Source organism: Equus caballus, chromosome 2 (genome assembly GCF_041296265.1).
Source record: "Equus caballus isolate H_3958 breed thoroughbred chromosome 2, TB-T2T, whole genome shotgun sequence".
Classification (NCBI taxonomy): Eukaryota; Metazoa; Chordata; class Mammalia; order Perissodactyla; family Equidae; genus Equus; species Equus caballus.
In genome coordinates, this window is record NC_091685.1 from 7,496,913 (window position 1) to 7,514,087 (window position 17,175).

At 38.3% G+C, this 17,175-nt stretch overlaps 1 protein-coding gene across 24 annotated transcripts in view; it reads right to left on the minus strand.

The window, feature by feature from the left end:
- The window catches only part of OSBPL9 (oxysterol binding protein like 9), a 156,150-nt gene that overhangs the window by 43,287 nt on the left and 95,688 nt on the right, over positions 1-17,175 (minus strand). For 7 of the 24 annotated variants that reach the window (XM_023630002.2, XM_023629996.2, XM_070259983.1 and 4 more), the window contains one exon: positions 2,584-2,652. The exons of 9 other annotated variants lie outside the window; for them this stretch is intronic. In XM_023630002.2, the coding sequence (XP_023485770.1) occupies positions 2,584-2,652 (69 nt within the window). Of the gene's footprint in view, positions 1-2,583; positions 2,653-5,491; positions 5,567-12,345; positions 12,898-12,927; positions 13,215-17,175 lie in introns of those variants that run through there. 8 more of the 24 variants (XM_070259999.1, XM_070259992.1, XM_070260000.1 and 5 more) reach the window with 7 other exon arrangements.

A 17,175-nucleotide genomic window follows, 5' to 3' on the forward strand; every position in this document is an offset into this window, starting at 1 on the left:
TAGAATAAACTCCACACGTTACAACATCCAAATAAAAGATATGCTCACCAATCCATTCTTCCTTATGTAATTTATAATGGGAGATTTATAAGAGTTATTAGCTTAAAATCCCAGAACTGGCCTAAACTCCTTTGCACAGTAATCCATAAATCTTTGGCCTTATTTAAAAAGAAATTCTACACATACAGTTGCTCCCCATCTACAATCAATAAAATAAAACGTACAAATTTATCAATAACACGGACAAGCAACTGATAGTAATTAAACTGTTTTCTCAAATCTTTTAAGCATAATTCACTAGAAGATACAAGTTTTCACTGTATATTGTAATGTACAGTACACAGAATCAAAGCCACCTAGTCCAACCTCCCACTCATAGAAGTTAGCATAATGTCTTTGAAAGTCATTTGATCTTTGCTTGAGTATCTCAAGAGACAAGGAACTCATTACCTCCTAACATACACTATTTCATAAAAATTCCCTTAAAATCATAACTATTCCTCTTTCCATTCAGCATTTACAATATAAGGCACTATATTCAGATCCTTTTTAATGGAGTTTTGTTTTAAAACAGATCATAAAAATAGAATATAGTCCTTTATGATGTTGAGAGTGGTCTGTCTTCCTTTGAAAAGAACTCAGAACAGAGCAGACCCTTTAAGACAGAGTGTGACTTCCTACTTAGTGACATCTTACAGTCACACTTGAGAACAAGCAGGTTGGGAGTCAAGCAGATATACATTCTAACATTCTGTACTCGCCTTATCTAATATCTATCACACTTCATCATAATTAAATATTTAATTGATTGACTTCTCTGAAGGCGTATAAACCCCATTAGGGCAGAAACTGTGCCATTCGTTTAACACCGTATCTCCTAAGGCTGGCTCTGTGTTGAATGAATGCATGTGGCACTGACTGCAGCATCTGGGAACTGCTGATGCCATGATAACAGTCTTCCCCATGACCTCTTCTCCCTAGGTTTCTCTTGCCTTTCTGTTCTTTTTCTCCTCCCTCACTCCCTTCTTCGTGTCTTTCTTTCCCTCTCTCCTGTCCACATCCTTCAGTAGTCACTGAACTGGTTATGTTGCATTTTTGGCGGTCTGGATCAAAGAGGCTGCTGCTCCCTGATTTACTATATAGACGAGCCACAGTTCTAACTTGATGATTTCTGTATGAATTCATTTAAGGCGTAAACTAAACACAACTATTACAGAGAAAGAAAGACAAAATAGACGTGACGTAAAAGTAGTTATATTAGAAGAAACAGAAATTAAACCTAAATCTAACCATAAAATTAGAAATCTCTATAAAGAAAAAACTCCACTTATGTGGCAAAAATGCTAAAAATAAAATAGTTTCTAGTATTCAAGAGTACTTTGTAATAAAGAAAGATAAAGTACATATATAACATCAAGAATAGTAATACATGATTTTCTATCAGCCAGGATTTATGTATACAGTTTAAAATATGTACATAGAAAGAGACAGAGAGACACATCTGGCCCAATTTAAGGGGAATGTCAAAAATAAATAGCTAGACTGATAGAAGAATATCAAACTGTCTCAAACTGTAAGTACTTCCTACTATCTTCCTAATACTTAAGTTGAATAGCATCAACTTTTTTCTTCTCAGAAGGTACTTCAAAGCTAACAAATCTCAGCAAAATTAAATGAATTCCTATTAATGACTTTAGTTAGGACATTAAACACTGTTTATACATACACATAAACGAAAATGCTTCACCCCATTAAAAAGAAGAGTATTGCCAGGGATGGCCTTAAAACTGTCTGAAGTCCACAGAAAGTACAGCTGCTTTGGAGAGACACTCTCAATAAATAGTGCAGGACGCAATTTTTGAGGCAGGGAGTAAGAGCTTTCAAAGTAATTCCTGCCGACAGAGGAAGAGTAATGAACAGTGGTGTTAAAAGGTGGTTTAAGGTCTTCTTGAGGTCAGAATCAGGAAATAAGAAAGTTATGGGTAATTTGAGGAACTGAGGAGAATAATGTAGAACAGGAAGGGCTATGGCTGAATAATAACTTTGTAAAAAGAAACTTACAAATGAGTAGTTATTTTCATACCAAATCTTATTTCACAGCAAAAACTTAAAGAACTAAGTACCCTATGTTCAGTGCTTTCTCTTATACAGGACAAAACAGTATATAATAAAAATATGTTGCAAAAAGAGAAAAGGAGAATATATTAGAAATAGAGAAATTACTCCATCTAAGTCTAATAGAAAAGTTCAGAATAACAAGAAAACAGACTAAGTTGCCAGTAGTAGAACTGTAAAAGAGTAACTGCTTAAAAATTTAACACAGGAAAAATACCAAAGAAAACAAGCTTCCTACTAAAAAATAAATGGCATGAATCCTGACAAAAGTAGATGATTTTTACAAATTAGCAAAACATACACCCTATAATTAAAACAAAAACTTTGCAAAAATGTCATTCTGATTAAAATATGAGAATATTTGGAAAGTTTTATGTTCACAATCAGCAACATGAGATGACATGCATCACAGATACACTTTCATCCAATGAAAGAAGTATAGGGTATACTTACAATTGAATCACTTACAATTATTTTTGAAAATTCAAGAACTGGAGAGATACCAGAAGACTGGAAAAAAGCAAGTGTGGTACTGATCTTCCAAAAAGGTAAGGAAAAGAGAGAATAGAAAGTTACCATGCTGTGAGTCTGACATCAATAATTAAGTAAAGGAATAATAAGAGAAAAATCTGTAACTACACAGAGGAAAAGCAGGTACATGAGCAGCAAGTAGCAAGTTAAAAAAAATAAATAAAAGAACATTTGCTAAGTTTTTATACTAAACTTAATGGCTTTTCTGTTCCTTAGAAATTTTGTTAGCAAATTAAGATTTCGAGAAATGACACCATTTTGTCTCCATACCAAATGGCTTAAAAGTTGGTTTAATGATGAAAAAAGTTTATTAAAGAAACCAGAAATATTAATAAGACCGTGATTTTATGTGGGCTATACTGTGATTTCTTCAGATTACTGAAAGTTTGGAAATATTTATAATCTCTGTTGTCTCTGTGGTTTATCTTCTTCAGGTAAAGGAAGAATAGGGTTTAGAGGTATAGAGAAGTTCTGAGGGTAAGAATTTCTCCCTGTTTCTGGGTGTTTTCTTTCTTTTCTTTCTTTCTTTCTTTTTTTTGGTGAGGAAGATTGGCCCTGAGCTAACATCTGTTGCTAACTTTCCTCTTTTTGCCCAAGGAAGATTGTCACTGAGCTAACATCTGTGCCAATCTTCCTCTACTTTATGTGGGATGCTGCCACAGCATGACTTGATGAGTGGTGCTAGGTCTGTGCCCAGGATCCAAACCTGCACCAGGCTCCCGAAGTGGAGCATGCAAACTTAGCCACTAAGCCACCGGGCCAGCCCCTCTCTCTATTTTTTTAAGCCTAAAGAATACTCAACTCTCAACTCACTTGTAGTGAAGATTATCAATGCAAAAATGTCCATAAAATTAAGCCTATTACTAAATTTTCCCAGTGTACTTTCAGGAAGGTATTTTCCGTTTAATTCAATGTTCTGATAACCTAAGGTTCCAAATAAGGGTTTTTATCAACATAGTAGCTATAGCTATCTCACCAGCACTAGGTACCCGAGGAATGTCCTAAAAGATCTTTTGCCATAGTTTTAAGTGAACAGTTTGAACACCATGGATTCACAATATATATTAAAGATTTTTTCACAGTATTAGGTCCTGTTAGACACTTTACAAGTTTTCTCATTTCATTATCACAACATAGAAAGTAGATAAACACTAACTATTTTCTAAGTGTTTACCCAAATCATTCAGCTGGGACTTTGTTTTTTAACTGGGATTTCAACTTAGTCCTTTGACTTACAATCCATTACACTTTTCTATTAAATCACAATGATACATATTTGAAAAAAGTTCAGGGCATAAGAGCACTAAAGTGTAATCTGAAAACTACCTGAAGGAGCTTGACGTAGTGAAAATAAGAATAAGCTTTAAGGTCAGACTGATCTAGTTTAAAATCTTGAATCTGCAACTTCCCAACCAATTACCTGTATGATCTGACCAAGTTACTTTCTCTGCCTCCATTTTGTCATCTAGGGATGAGCACAATAACAAACCACTCAAGGTTGTTGGATAGATGACATGAGATAATATGCATAAAGAAACACAACAGTAGGTATTCTATTTCCTCTTCATAATTTGGAATCGCAAATAACCAGGATTTCCACTATATCCCCAGGCCTTAAACTAGTGCCTAACATACAGAAGGTGCTCAATGAATATTTGATGGATAAGAACAAAATAACTAGGTAATACTATAAAACACATGCAATTTTAACAGAGATCTATAATCACAGAAAGGATATAAGCGTTAAGTTAAACTGTATTTAACACTGCTTTAAAAAGGAAAACAAACTAAGTTGATCAACTCTGAAGAAGGTAATAGCTAACAGTAATAAAAAACGTATGAGCAATAGACAAAACAAGCGATAACAGAGTCTTGGAAAACAGATCAGAAAAAATTCCCTATGAGATGTTCAGAAAAGTATTGGGTATTATGATTGAACCACAAAAGTTAAATGGTACTGAATTATTACCTTGGTAACAAAGAGTCAAACAATATAAAGTCTTTCCCCATAATATAATCTGATTTTTGAAAATGCACTATTAGTTCTTTGAAAAATAGAATCCCTTGTATCTATAAATTTACAAAGAGAATAGTTTACGCATAATATTAAGTTTCTGTGAAAAAAAATCACAAAACAAATCTGAATTGATCATACAGTTGGGACAGAAAAGAACTGCTTTGTCAAGAAGGAATTAGGCACAACCACCAGTGCCAAAATTCATGAACTTTAATCGTAACTCAGCTCAACTGCTTACTCTTCAGGATCTCTTCATCTAATACTGACACTGTTATGTAACCTGATTTATAGGACAAAATACTAATATTGATTCCATAAAGTGATTTGGTTACTCAAACAACTCCACAGAGAAAGTTTGGCATTTGTGCCATTTTCCTCTATTTAAATCATTGATAGCTTGTCTTCCCAACTCCCAATTTATTCAATGAAGTCATGTAAAAAGTTACTGTTGAAACTAAACAAAACAAACAAAACCTGAAGTTTATAAACAGAATGACCATATATCCTAATTTGTCTGAGATATTCCCTGTTTATGCCTGTTGTCTCAACAAAATTATTAGCAGCCTCCTCACTCTCAAAAGTGCCTGTTTGGACAATAAATTATATGGTCTCCCTCTCTACAAAGGATGTTAACTAGCATTAAGAGATATAAATATCTGGAAGGCATATTGCTTCAGAGGTTTCAGAATCAGCAAAATACTAAAACAAACAAACAAACAAAAACCTAAAACGAAACATGAATTTACAGGCTCTGGAATGTAGAAAGCAAACCACAGAAATAAAACAGACACCAGAATTCAAGTCAATTAATATTAACTGAGTGCTTACCTTATGCTAGATAAGTGGAGACACGAGTAATATAGAAGTTACACTTTAAAAAGTTATTTTATTTACACACACAATCTGAAATAAATCACATGAAACAAAACACAGGAAATGCATATATTACTCCTGGGCAGCAGGACTGAGGAAAGGGAGCGTTTGAGACTAGGATTCTTTTAGTTTTTACTTTAAATATTCATGTTGTTTGCTTTTTTAATAAGCAGGCATTTATTTATTTAACTTAAAATCAAAAGCTTTGAGTAAAACATTCAGAAACTGTGCAGGTTATAAATATTTTTCCAAAATTTTATAACTGTTCTAGCTTGCAAAATCATCAGCATTATTCTTTTAAAATTATCTACAAAATGCTAAAATGTCTTAAGAGTAAATTTGGCAATATTGAAGTTGCTCAGATACACCTTTCTAAGCAAAATAAAATGTAGCTTAACAAATTTATGACATCATTCACGGATAAAGCGCAAACTAGCAAAAAAAAAAAAAAAAGCACTTAAAACTTAGCAATCACCACTATACTGGAATAAATGCTGAGAAGAAAAATAGCCAGTAAAACAAAGCAGAATACCTAAATTTTTTTCTACATCCTTCCTGCCAATAACACTATGAGTCAAGATTCAAGAAAGCAAACTCATAAAAAACAAAACACCTACTACATCATTCCCCCTTACAAAGCATTGTTTTACCACGTGGTGTGGGTAATCAGCCAAAGCTTTTCTTTTCACACACTAGTTAGTCAGATTACTAGGAATATCTTCCTTAAAAGTTATAAGTTAAGTCATTCCAAGATCTAAACAAGTTCTGAGTGGCTTACTAGTACGGAATAGAAAAAATACGTTCTTCCACTCCCCAACCTCAGACTACTATCATTCAGCTTAACAGCATTTTGGAAAGCAAAAAGTCTCACTATTTTTAAAGGTCTACCAAAAACAGAATTTTAGGTAAGCTTCCTGGAAATTTGCTCTACATATAACTAAGAGAAATTCACATTAAACACATAAATCCATAAACTGAGTATTTTAGTAGTTCAAGTTTTGAAATAACTGAAGAATGCTCATATATAGCATAATGCTTGTTGAAAATTTGATTACGAAATGTTTTCAAAAAGAAAATCTGATATATTCCTCTAACAAAACTGGATCTGTGTAGCAAAATATAATATTGAAAATTAAACAACATCCAAGCAGAGCTAAACGATAAACTAGTCAGACCAAGAGATAATGAGTATTAAAAGGCTTATATCTCACACAAACCAACCAAACACAAGAGAACAAAAACGACCACCCTGAATTGAAAAGAAGAGATTCTATAATTGGTTTCTCACTTATTCCTTAAAAATTGTATGTACCAAAGCAGTTTTTGTATATCTGATTTTAGCTGCCAGTGAATATCAAACAGTTTGAATGAAACAGGTTCAGTTTTTCCTAAAGCTGTTAAAAGCGTAATACAAAATTACCACGATATAGCTCAACTGTTGTCAGAAATCTATCAAGATGGTCTAAAATAAGACTAGAAAAATATGAGGACAGACTTTGTTTTGTTCTCTACTGTATCTCCCAGGCTAGTGCTTGGTTTATAGAAAGTGCTCAATAAAAACAAATGAATGAAGGCATTCTGAATTGTGTCTGTTAGTATTTAAACACAAAAAGTAATCAAAGAACAAGAAGTTCTTGCAGATATAAACCAGAGTATTCATGAAAAAATCATAAATAACTCATTTAGTTATTATAAAAGATTTATTGTATTACAAGTATGGATGCTGAATTTTTTAAGGCTAATTAAAAGTTTTTAAGAAAAAAAGAGAAACAATAGGAGAAAGACATTGTATTGTACAGGCAGTATAAGCAAGACTAAGCAATGACAATCAACTTATCCCTCTAAAAATTGATTCTCTGGTGCCAAATCTTGTCATGAGCACAGTTTTACACATACTACTCTGGGCTTAGAATTTAGTATTATGATAATGATGTATTCATTAGGCATCTCTTATGACTATGGCACTGTATTGGATGCTTTGCGGATGCCAAGATAAAGCAGACATACAGACCCTGTCCTAAGAGTTTCAAATCTATTAAAGGAAATGACCGTCTGTCTACAAATAACTGATTCAAGCACGGTAAAAATAAGTGTTAAAAGAAAGGTATTAAGAGATTAAAAGGAGAAGTTAAGGGAATGAGAAAGGTTTCACAGAGGTAGCATTTTAGAGTGCAGGATTTGGACAGAGATGGGGAGAGGAAAAGTATTACGGCAGTGGGCCTGGGCAAAAATAGCGTAATCGGACGGGATGTTTGAACTTTTCTTTAATTAAGTGACTAGAGAAATGAGAGCAGAGTTAAGGAAACTAACAAGGGATGCTAAAGTATCCAGGAATTAGGAACAGCAGGAGGCCCTCTCCACCCCAAGCCTGAAGGATCAAGGAAGGAAACAATGGCACCAAAGGCCAATCAGAGGAGAAGCTACTCAAAGGATATCCTAGTTGAAGGACACAGCCACTGCCAGAAATGCACCAAAGCAGAGAAGGAGCAAGAGGAATAAACTTCCCAAAGGTTCTTTCTTTTTGTCCTTCCATCTTCTGCCGCTGCCTCCCATTGGCTAAACCCAACCAAAAGCCAAAGGATAAAGGACACCAGGTGACATAGGCTGTAAAAGTTAGCCTTCTAGAACAGAAAGCAGAGAAGAGCAGAGAATGAATCTCATCTGCTCCTAGACTGAGTAGCTAGTATAAGTACAAACCAGGCTGAAAAGCACAGAGAGGTCAAATGAGGAAGAAGCTTCTCTTGGAAAAGGAGAGAAGATGATATTTTTCAGATTCAAGTGCTGAATCTGAAAGGAAACCAAAATTAGTGGCTGAACAGGAAACAGGACTGGGGTTTGGGGAGTGAGGTGAACAGTGGATGGAGAGGAGAGCCAGCAGCACCCTGGTTCTCTCTAGATAGTAAAAGAGCAAGAATCATAGGGCTCTAGTCCTGGTTATTCTAGTCTCTGACCATGTGACCTTGGCCAAGTCACTTGGCTTCTCTGAGATTGTTTCCACCACTATAAAAACAGGTAGAGGTTGAATTAAAACTTTAAGATTCCTTCCAGTTCTAGGATTCTGTGAAGCCAAATATCTCCAGGTGAGTAACCATGTTCACCAGGTGAGTAAATACCTCAGCATATTGGAAAAACCTACGATCCACTTATTCACCTTTGAAAAAATTAATTTTATTTAAATAAAGACAATAACAACTTACAAATTCCAACTGCAGCCAAGTCCTCCATGGAATGACAATGAATGTTAAAACCCAAGCAACCTCTATCATTTAGTGTAACCTTGAAACTGAATGAGAAAGACTAATGCAGCCAGATTTTAAAAACATGCTCTGGAATGCAGAGAATGCAAAGAAACAACCAAGTAAGCAGAATAACTTGATTGAAGCGGCATATTTTGGAAAAAACAAAATGAGCTGCTCAGTCAATACTGCAAAGCAGCAAAGTTCTTAAAGGTGTCTCCAGAAATAAAGGAACTCCAATTTGGGAAGAGCTACAAGTCTCTCTCTCTCTCTCTCTCTCTCTCACATAGACACACACACAGCAACCACTAACATTTATTCATGACACAAATATTTACTGAACATCCATTATGTGCCAGGTACTATCGTCCTCTTCAAAGGACATTTTTTTTTTTTTTAAAGATTTTATTTTTTTCCTTTTTCTCCCCAAAGCCCCCCGGTACATAGTTGTATATTCTTCATTGTGGGTTCTTCTAGTTGTGGCATGTGGGACGCTGCCTCAGCATGGTTTGACGAGCAGTGCCATGTCCGCGCCCAGGATTCAAACCAACGAAACACTGAGCCGCCTGCAGCGGAGCGCGCGAACTTAACCACTCAGCCACGGGGCCAGCCCCTTCAAAGGACATTTTTTAAGGACAATACTGGTAATAGCAAATATAATCCAGCATTACCTAATCTTCTGGAATGAGCTCAAATTTCATCCCTTCCAAACAGTCCCCCTGACTTCTCTACCCTTTTTCCTAGTATACTAACTACTACAAAACCGATTTGTGCTGGTACTGCCTTTAGTATTCTCTCAACTACATAAGAAGTCAAGCAGATTCACAAAGGGCAGGGGGAGAGGTGGGCAGGAGGTTTACCTGGGCTTCTACTCACCATTTGCAACACTGTTTCTTAACACACTCTCCAACCCTGCCTCTCATGTGTGGTAGCATCCAGGGAGCTTGGCGACTTAGGAAACATTTCTAACTCAGAGTGATAAACCTAATTCCAGTACACCTGAGGAGTGTGCCAAGGGTTTGCACTCTTAGACATGAATAAGTCGCATATTTTGATCATTTAACAACCATTCATTGAGTACCTACTATGTACCACGCACTGACTAGGGACAAAGGCCCTGGGGATACAAAGATGAGTAATGACTTCTGATCTCTAGGAGGTTAGAGTGTAATGCAAAAATCAGACGTGAACAAAAAATTTACAATAAATCTAGTGAAGGCTGTAACATAGCAATATGAACATGCTGTAGTAAGTAGTACAAAGACAAGAGTAACTCTAATACTCTGCCTGAAGGAAGACAGCAAAGAAAAAGTCACACATGAATGGTGTATTAAAGGAAAAAAGAGGTTTATCACTTGATAAAATTCTAACAATTATAATTCTAAGCAAGAGGGAAAAGCTGTGAAAGGACAAAGAGCAATGAGAGGCTATGGAATGTTCTAAGCAATTAACAGTTCACAGTGCTAGAGTGGACAGCTTAGATAGGGCACCTGTAGCTGAGAACCAAGTCAAGAAAGAGAAATTGGGACCAGTTTATGAAAGGCCTTCAAGGATATGCTAGGCAGCTGGACTTTGGTAAGAGGGAAGCCAAAATAGATTTTTAAGCACAGGAGTGACTCAGTTGGATCTGATTTCGGATAAAGAATATGGGTACAGGGAATCCAGCGACAGGGAGGCTAGTTAGAAGGTTGTGCAAAAGTCTAGGTGAGAGATGATGCAGGCCTGAATTAAAGCATTATCACGTGGGGAAAAAAAAAAAGCTAAATCCAAGAGATATTACTAAGACAAACTTAACAGGACCTAGTGACCAGTGATGGAAAAAGGCTCTAAACAACTGCCTGTGTGTGGTGGAACTTCAATTAATTAAAACATTTAGGGAGAGATACTTGGCTTAATTACATTTCAGCCTAATAACTATTTTTTCAAACATAATCTTTGTTTGAATCTTTATTGAAAAATCTTCCAAAATACAATTTTAAACTAAGTACATTAAAAAAAATCATAAAAATGGTTCTTTCCTATGCAATTTTCATAAATATCAGTTATCATTCTACACCATGAAGTTTAGATAATGCTAGAACTCGACACATCTCAGAGGACGTCCTAGAATTTGCTCTTTAGAATTAAAGCCTGATATCGTCTTTTCAAGCAATAGACTGCAAACCATGCACCTGCCCGATTTCCAATAAGCAGAGTATGATTATATCACAATGCTCTTTCCAGGCTAAACCAAACACACGGAACTACATTCCCTGCTGATCTTCCTATCAACTCGGGATGGCTGAGTGGTTCAATTATTACAGAACGCAGTCTTTACAGATTGAAAAAGAACCCAAACCACCATACCATCTAGAACTGTAGAAATCTCAAAATGGATGTGACCAATAGCCTTTGCAGCCTAGTACTTACTGAGGGGCGCTTTAATAATGTGATCTCTGTCAAAATCAAACGCAGGACACTTTAGAAACAAATTCAGCTTCTCCACTATCTTTCTTATTTCCCATTTAAGCTCTCAGACTAAAAATCTCATTTTTAGCTGTTTATATTTTCCCTAGCCTAGGAAAGGTAATATGGTATTTTTACTTAAGTTGTCTCTTGCTGGAGTGCACAAAAAGCGAAAGTTTAAAAAACGGTTTTTTTAAGTAGAAGTAAATAAGAGATGTTACACTATTCATGAAAGGGTTTTATCACCTACTCAGTTCAATACAGGCAGTGTTCTGAGAGATGATTCACAGATAGCGGGTGAGAATTTCCAATTTAAAGTTCACTACAAAAGCTCTTAAAACTGCAACTACTATTCCAAGATCCCTCCCAGCTTCTCCACTAAAAACTAGGAGAAGTAATTACTTGATTTGTTTTTAACTTCCTGAACACAGCTAAAACTAAACAGTTTAATCAACAAGCAAAACCAAATGTTACTTTAAATAAGCAAAGTTTTCTTGTTCAATACTCTCACTGTTTCATAACCAAAATACTTGTCAAGTACAGTACGAATGTCACAAAAAGCAGCATGATGATCCAAACATGCTTCTCCGTCTATTTATCACACTCAATTTTCCATAACTAAGTTGCGCTGAGACCTAAACCTTTCCTTTTAGTTTTTATGGGAACTTCATACAACTATTCCCAAGTTTTCAATATTTTTGCCCAAGCTACGCAAAAAGCATAAACCATCTCCCTCCCCACACACATACTCACAAATAATAGTATCCATAATTACTACACATAAAAATAATGGGCCAGAAAAAAACAGTGCCAAAAATAAAACAACAGAAAATGCTTGGCCTGCAACTGGAGATTCCATTAATGAGTAACTCGTCAAAACTAAGCTTTCACATTAAGAGAAAGCTTAACTTTTGTGTTTAAAATACTGTGAGATGGCTTTCGAAAGGAAAACAGACTTCCACAAACATGAATCGAAAAAGGGGAAGAGGTTCACTCCAAAGTCTGTTGGTGGCGAATGACTTCTCGGTGGAACAGGAGGCCCCTAGCCTGAGCCCGCAACCCAGCTCGGCCAAGGAAGCGAGGCAGCTCCCTACAGAGAGGGCCCGGGCGCCCCGTCGTCCTACTCACCCCACAGGGCGGCGGGAAGCAGGCGGGGAGAGAGCGACAGGCGCGCCCACGGCCCGGCCGCGGCCGGCAGCAGGGACCCCGGGGGCTCAGAGGTGGGGGCCGGCCCCTCTCCCAGACCCTCGGGGTCTACTCACTCCGCAAGTGGCCAGCAAGAAAGCCATTCGCCAAGGCCCCCGCCCTCTGTGCCTCCAGGGGAGGGAGCGTGGGACCACTTCCGAGCACCCCTTTTCAACCCCCTCGGTTGGACTCGCGGGCTGCGGCGCAGTCGGTCCAGCCAGGTTCAGCCCCCAGGCCGCCTCCTCTCCCAGCCCCGCCCCGCCCCGCTGGGGGGCCTCCCCGATTGGCTGGCCGTGCCAGCTCCTGGCAAAGAGACCCCTGGCGATTGGCCATGGGTCACCGGCTGTAGGGGGGGGTGAGCGGCTGACGATTGGCGGTTGGGCCAATTTTGGGGCGACAGGCGGAAGGGAGCGGGCCACCCCCGGGAGGGGCCAGGAACAGCAGGCGCCAACGCGGAGCGCCCGGCTCCCTGGGCCCCCGCCCAGACCCGGCCCAGCAGCCGCCTCGCGGGGCCTAGGGGCTCACCTTGGGGGCTGGGGGCCGCGCCGGGACCTGTGCCTCGGGGCACGCAGCTGCCACCCCGCCGCCCCCAGGAGAGGGAGGTTGTAGCTCGACAGAGCTCAGCCCGGCTTCGGGGCATCGGCCCCAGGGATTCCAGTTGGGTGGCAACTGGGGAAGGAGCTGGTCACAGATGCAGACGTGCTTCGCCTACACCCACTGGCTTCTAGCCTGCCATCTCCAGTATTTTGGCAGCTGTGGAGCCAGGTCTCATCTTGATAACTGCTTTTGCTTACTTCCGGAAAATTGTTTGTGTCGCGTGGTGGGGAAGTGGAGGAAGGGGGAGGGAGTAAGGGGAGGAGGAGATACTGTATCAATAAACAAACGCATGGGTAGGCCTGCTTTATTTTATTAATTCAGTGAAACATCGTGGGCCTGCTGTTGTGCCACAGATCCATAAAGAATGTAGGTGGCATGTGAAGATACTTAAGGAATCCAAAAGGCATAACTTCGAATTAGATCAAAAGTTCAGGCTTAGAAGACTTCGACAGAAAATCATCCAAAATGCAGGAAATCACAGAGAAAACGGATGAACTTACCGATCTGGAGGACAATCTCCTTTTCTGCTCTTTCTGTTTTTCCTTATGGTTGTTCATATACTTTTAACTCTACTAAACTCTTAAGCATTGAATTAATTTTTGTAGCTCTACTGGAACCCCCTACGACACCTGGCAAAGTGCACACTGCACAAAAGGCTCAATAAATGCTTGCTGCACTCAGTATTAAAGATACCTTCAGTTTGTTTTATGTAAAAAATTCCAAAATATCCAATACCAAACGCACTCTCTTCATTCGAGCACCCATTCCTCAAAAGGCTGATCCTCTTTCAGTGCTCCCTATATCTCAGTAAATGAAAACCACTACCATCCACTCTAACATGCAAACCATTAACCTAGCAATCCTGGACACCTCCCTCGTCCCAGGTTCAATTCTTTACCAACTTCTGTCATTTTTACCTCCTAAATACATTCTCAATTCTGTCCATCTCTCTCCATCACCACCACCCAATTACAGGTCTGGGCCTCTTGGAATAATCTCCTAAATAAAGGCTTCCTAAATCTACCCTCGCTCCTCCAATTCATTCTCAGCACTGTAGCCACAGTAGTATTTCCAAAACCAATTTCATTACCCTATCATCATCCTCCTCCCCCCTAATTAAAGAACTTCAACTGCTTTCCACTGTGCTTAGGATACAACTCAATCTTTAACAATGGCCTGCAAGGTTTAGCCCTACCTACATCCTAGCTCCATCTTACACCTTGCACACCCCTATTTTCTGCCCTCCACACAACGGCCTTTTCAAATTTCTTCAATTTGCCATAGATCTTCCAACCCCAGGGCCTTGACACATGCTGTTATTTCTGTCTTTTCACTGTCTCCTTGACACCAATCCCCACCCCTCACTTAATTTACTTCTACTCATCATCATTTCCTCCCTGCCTATGTGAACTCTTCCTATTATGCGTTCTCATAGCCTATGCAACTCTCCTTTGTGAAACTTAGCATAGTTATAACTTTACATGTTTTGTTAATCTTTTTAATCATCTTTATTAATATAATTTACATATAATAAAATGCATACATTTTAGATGTACAGTTCAATATATTTTGATAAATGTATGCACACATGTGACCACAATTAAAATACAACATTTCTATCACCCCACAATTTCCCCATGCCCCTCAAGCAGTCAATCCCGCCAACCACTGCCCTGCCTTCTATCTATCTGCATTATTCTTTGATTAATGCCTATGTTCACCACTAGACTGTATGAGGCAAGGATCCTATCTGATTTTGTTCAGCATCATATCCTCAGTATTTAGCCAAATGCCTGGCACATATTAGGTGTTCAACACAGGCATACCTTGGAGATATTGCAGGTTCAGTTCCATAGCACCGCCACAAAGCTAATATCGCAATAAAGTGAGTCACACAAATTTTTTGGTTTCCAAGTGCATATAAACGTTATGTTTACACTATACTGTAGTGTATTAAGTGTGCAACAGTATTATGTCTAAAACAAGTATATACCTTAATTAAAAAATACTTTATTGCTAAAAATTGCTAATCATCATGTGAGCCTTAAGCAAGCTGTAATCCTTTTGCCGGTGGAGGATCTTGTAAAAAATGCAGTATCTGTGAAGCAGAATATTCTCGTAATGGATTTCCTATAGTAATAGATTCTGAAAACAGACGTCAATTCTATGATAAATATCAATTAAACCTTAAACAGTGATGGAGAAAAAATACATTAATTTTATCAGATGGACAAGGTCAATGTCTACCCTCTCTTTTAAATTTTTCTTTAATCTTTGCTTTTCTAACAGTTAATTTTGTGCCTGAGTAGCCCAAAGGACTTGATTCCATAGTAGCTGACCAAACAGTTCCCCAGGCCAGGGGGAAACAAAGGCCTACATCTCTAATTCTGTCTCTGCACTGTACTGTTTGACCCCATAATAAACATAATACTTATTTATATAATTCTTGCTTACCAGTTATTTCATGTGTTTATGTCTTATCTCCCCAACTAGACGGAAAGACCTATGGGGTCATCAAGGACATTGTATTTAGGGGCCGGCCCAGTGGCATAGCGGTTAAGTGCATGTGCTCCTCTTCAGTGGCCCAGGGTTCACGGGTTCAGATCCCGGGTGCGGACATGGCACCACTTGGCAAGCCATGCTGTGGTAGGCGTTCCACATAGAAAGTAGAGGAAGATGGGCATGGATATTAGCTCAGGGCCAGTCTTCCTCAGCAACAAGAGGAGGATTGGCAGCAGATGTTAGCTCAAGGCTAATCTTCCTCAAAAAAAAAGGACTTTGTATTTAATAGTGCCTACCAAAGTGTCAGATGTTTTTAAAAGTGTCCTCCATGGGGCTGGCCCAGTGGCAAAGTGGTTAAGTTCGCGTGCTCTGCTGCAGGCAGCCCAGTGTTTTGAATCCTGGGCGCGGACATGGCACTGCTCATCAAACCACGCTGAGGCAGCGTCCCACATGCCACAACTAGAAGGACCCACAACGAAGAATATACAACTATGTACCGGGGGGCTTTGGGGAGAAAAAAGGAAAAAATAAAATCTTTAAAAAAATAAAAGTGTCCTCCAAACCTCCCATCATGAACATCATCAGGGGTCAGTAGTTTCAAAATCTAATGCACTGTCATTTTTGACAGTATAGTATAAATGGTTAAGTTACAGTAAAAATTTAGTGGACCCAATTATCATTAGTTTTTTTATTGATAGGTTTAAGTGTTAAGATTAGAGGTAATGGCAATACAGAATGTGATTTATGACAGTCTCTCAACAATAATATTGAATTTTCCTCAATTGCATATATACAAAACTATGTTATAGTTACATATTTGAAGAGGTCAGAGCTACACTCCAAAGTCTACCTTTTCTCAGTTTCATGCTAGAGATAACTATTTGTTACAGGCATATAGTTCTCATTTTTCCAATCTTAGTATAAAGTTAGTGTGCAGAAAAGATGCAGCACTTGAAATGAAAAGTAATTACACAATACAAGGCAACTTTACCCACTTTATGCCAAGAAGTTGTAGGACTTCTAAGCCAATCTGGCAACTCAAGTGTTTTTAAAGAAATCTACAGGTTGTTTCAGAAGAAAGTTAAGTGACCAATGCCTTAAACTCATATGTGACAACTGATTTCCAACCCATGTATCAAAAAATCTTCACTACTTATCTCTGAACAACATAACTAGGCTACTAAGTGATTAACTTAAATTGGTACCTCTTTTGTTGTTATTGTAGAAGATAAAGAAGAATACAATATGGTAATTAAGAAGTATAAAAAACAATCTGAGAAAAATAAAAAAAACACTAAGGTTCAGGGTGAAGGAGTCATTAAAATAGCAAGAAGTCTGTTAAGTAAAAATTAGGCCAACTTTACCTATAGGTATTAAGATGAAAAGAAAATTTTAACCATATAGAATTCATGTACTACTTTCAAAAATATTCTCAGTGATGTCAGCAACATGGCGGAGTGAGCAATTTTCTTTGTCTCTCCCCCTTCAAACTACAACTAACTGGACATTCATCGGTCAACAAAAGATATCCACACAGCATCTCAGAACGCCTGAGAGACCCACACTGCTATACATGGGAAGGTGGATGGACTTCCCCCAAGGAGGAGGTGGAGATAGGTGAAAACTCTCCGACCTCTGGACAGCCTATACCTGCAAGTGACTTTCTATCGGTTG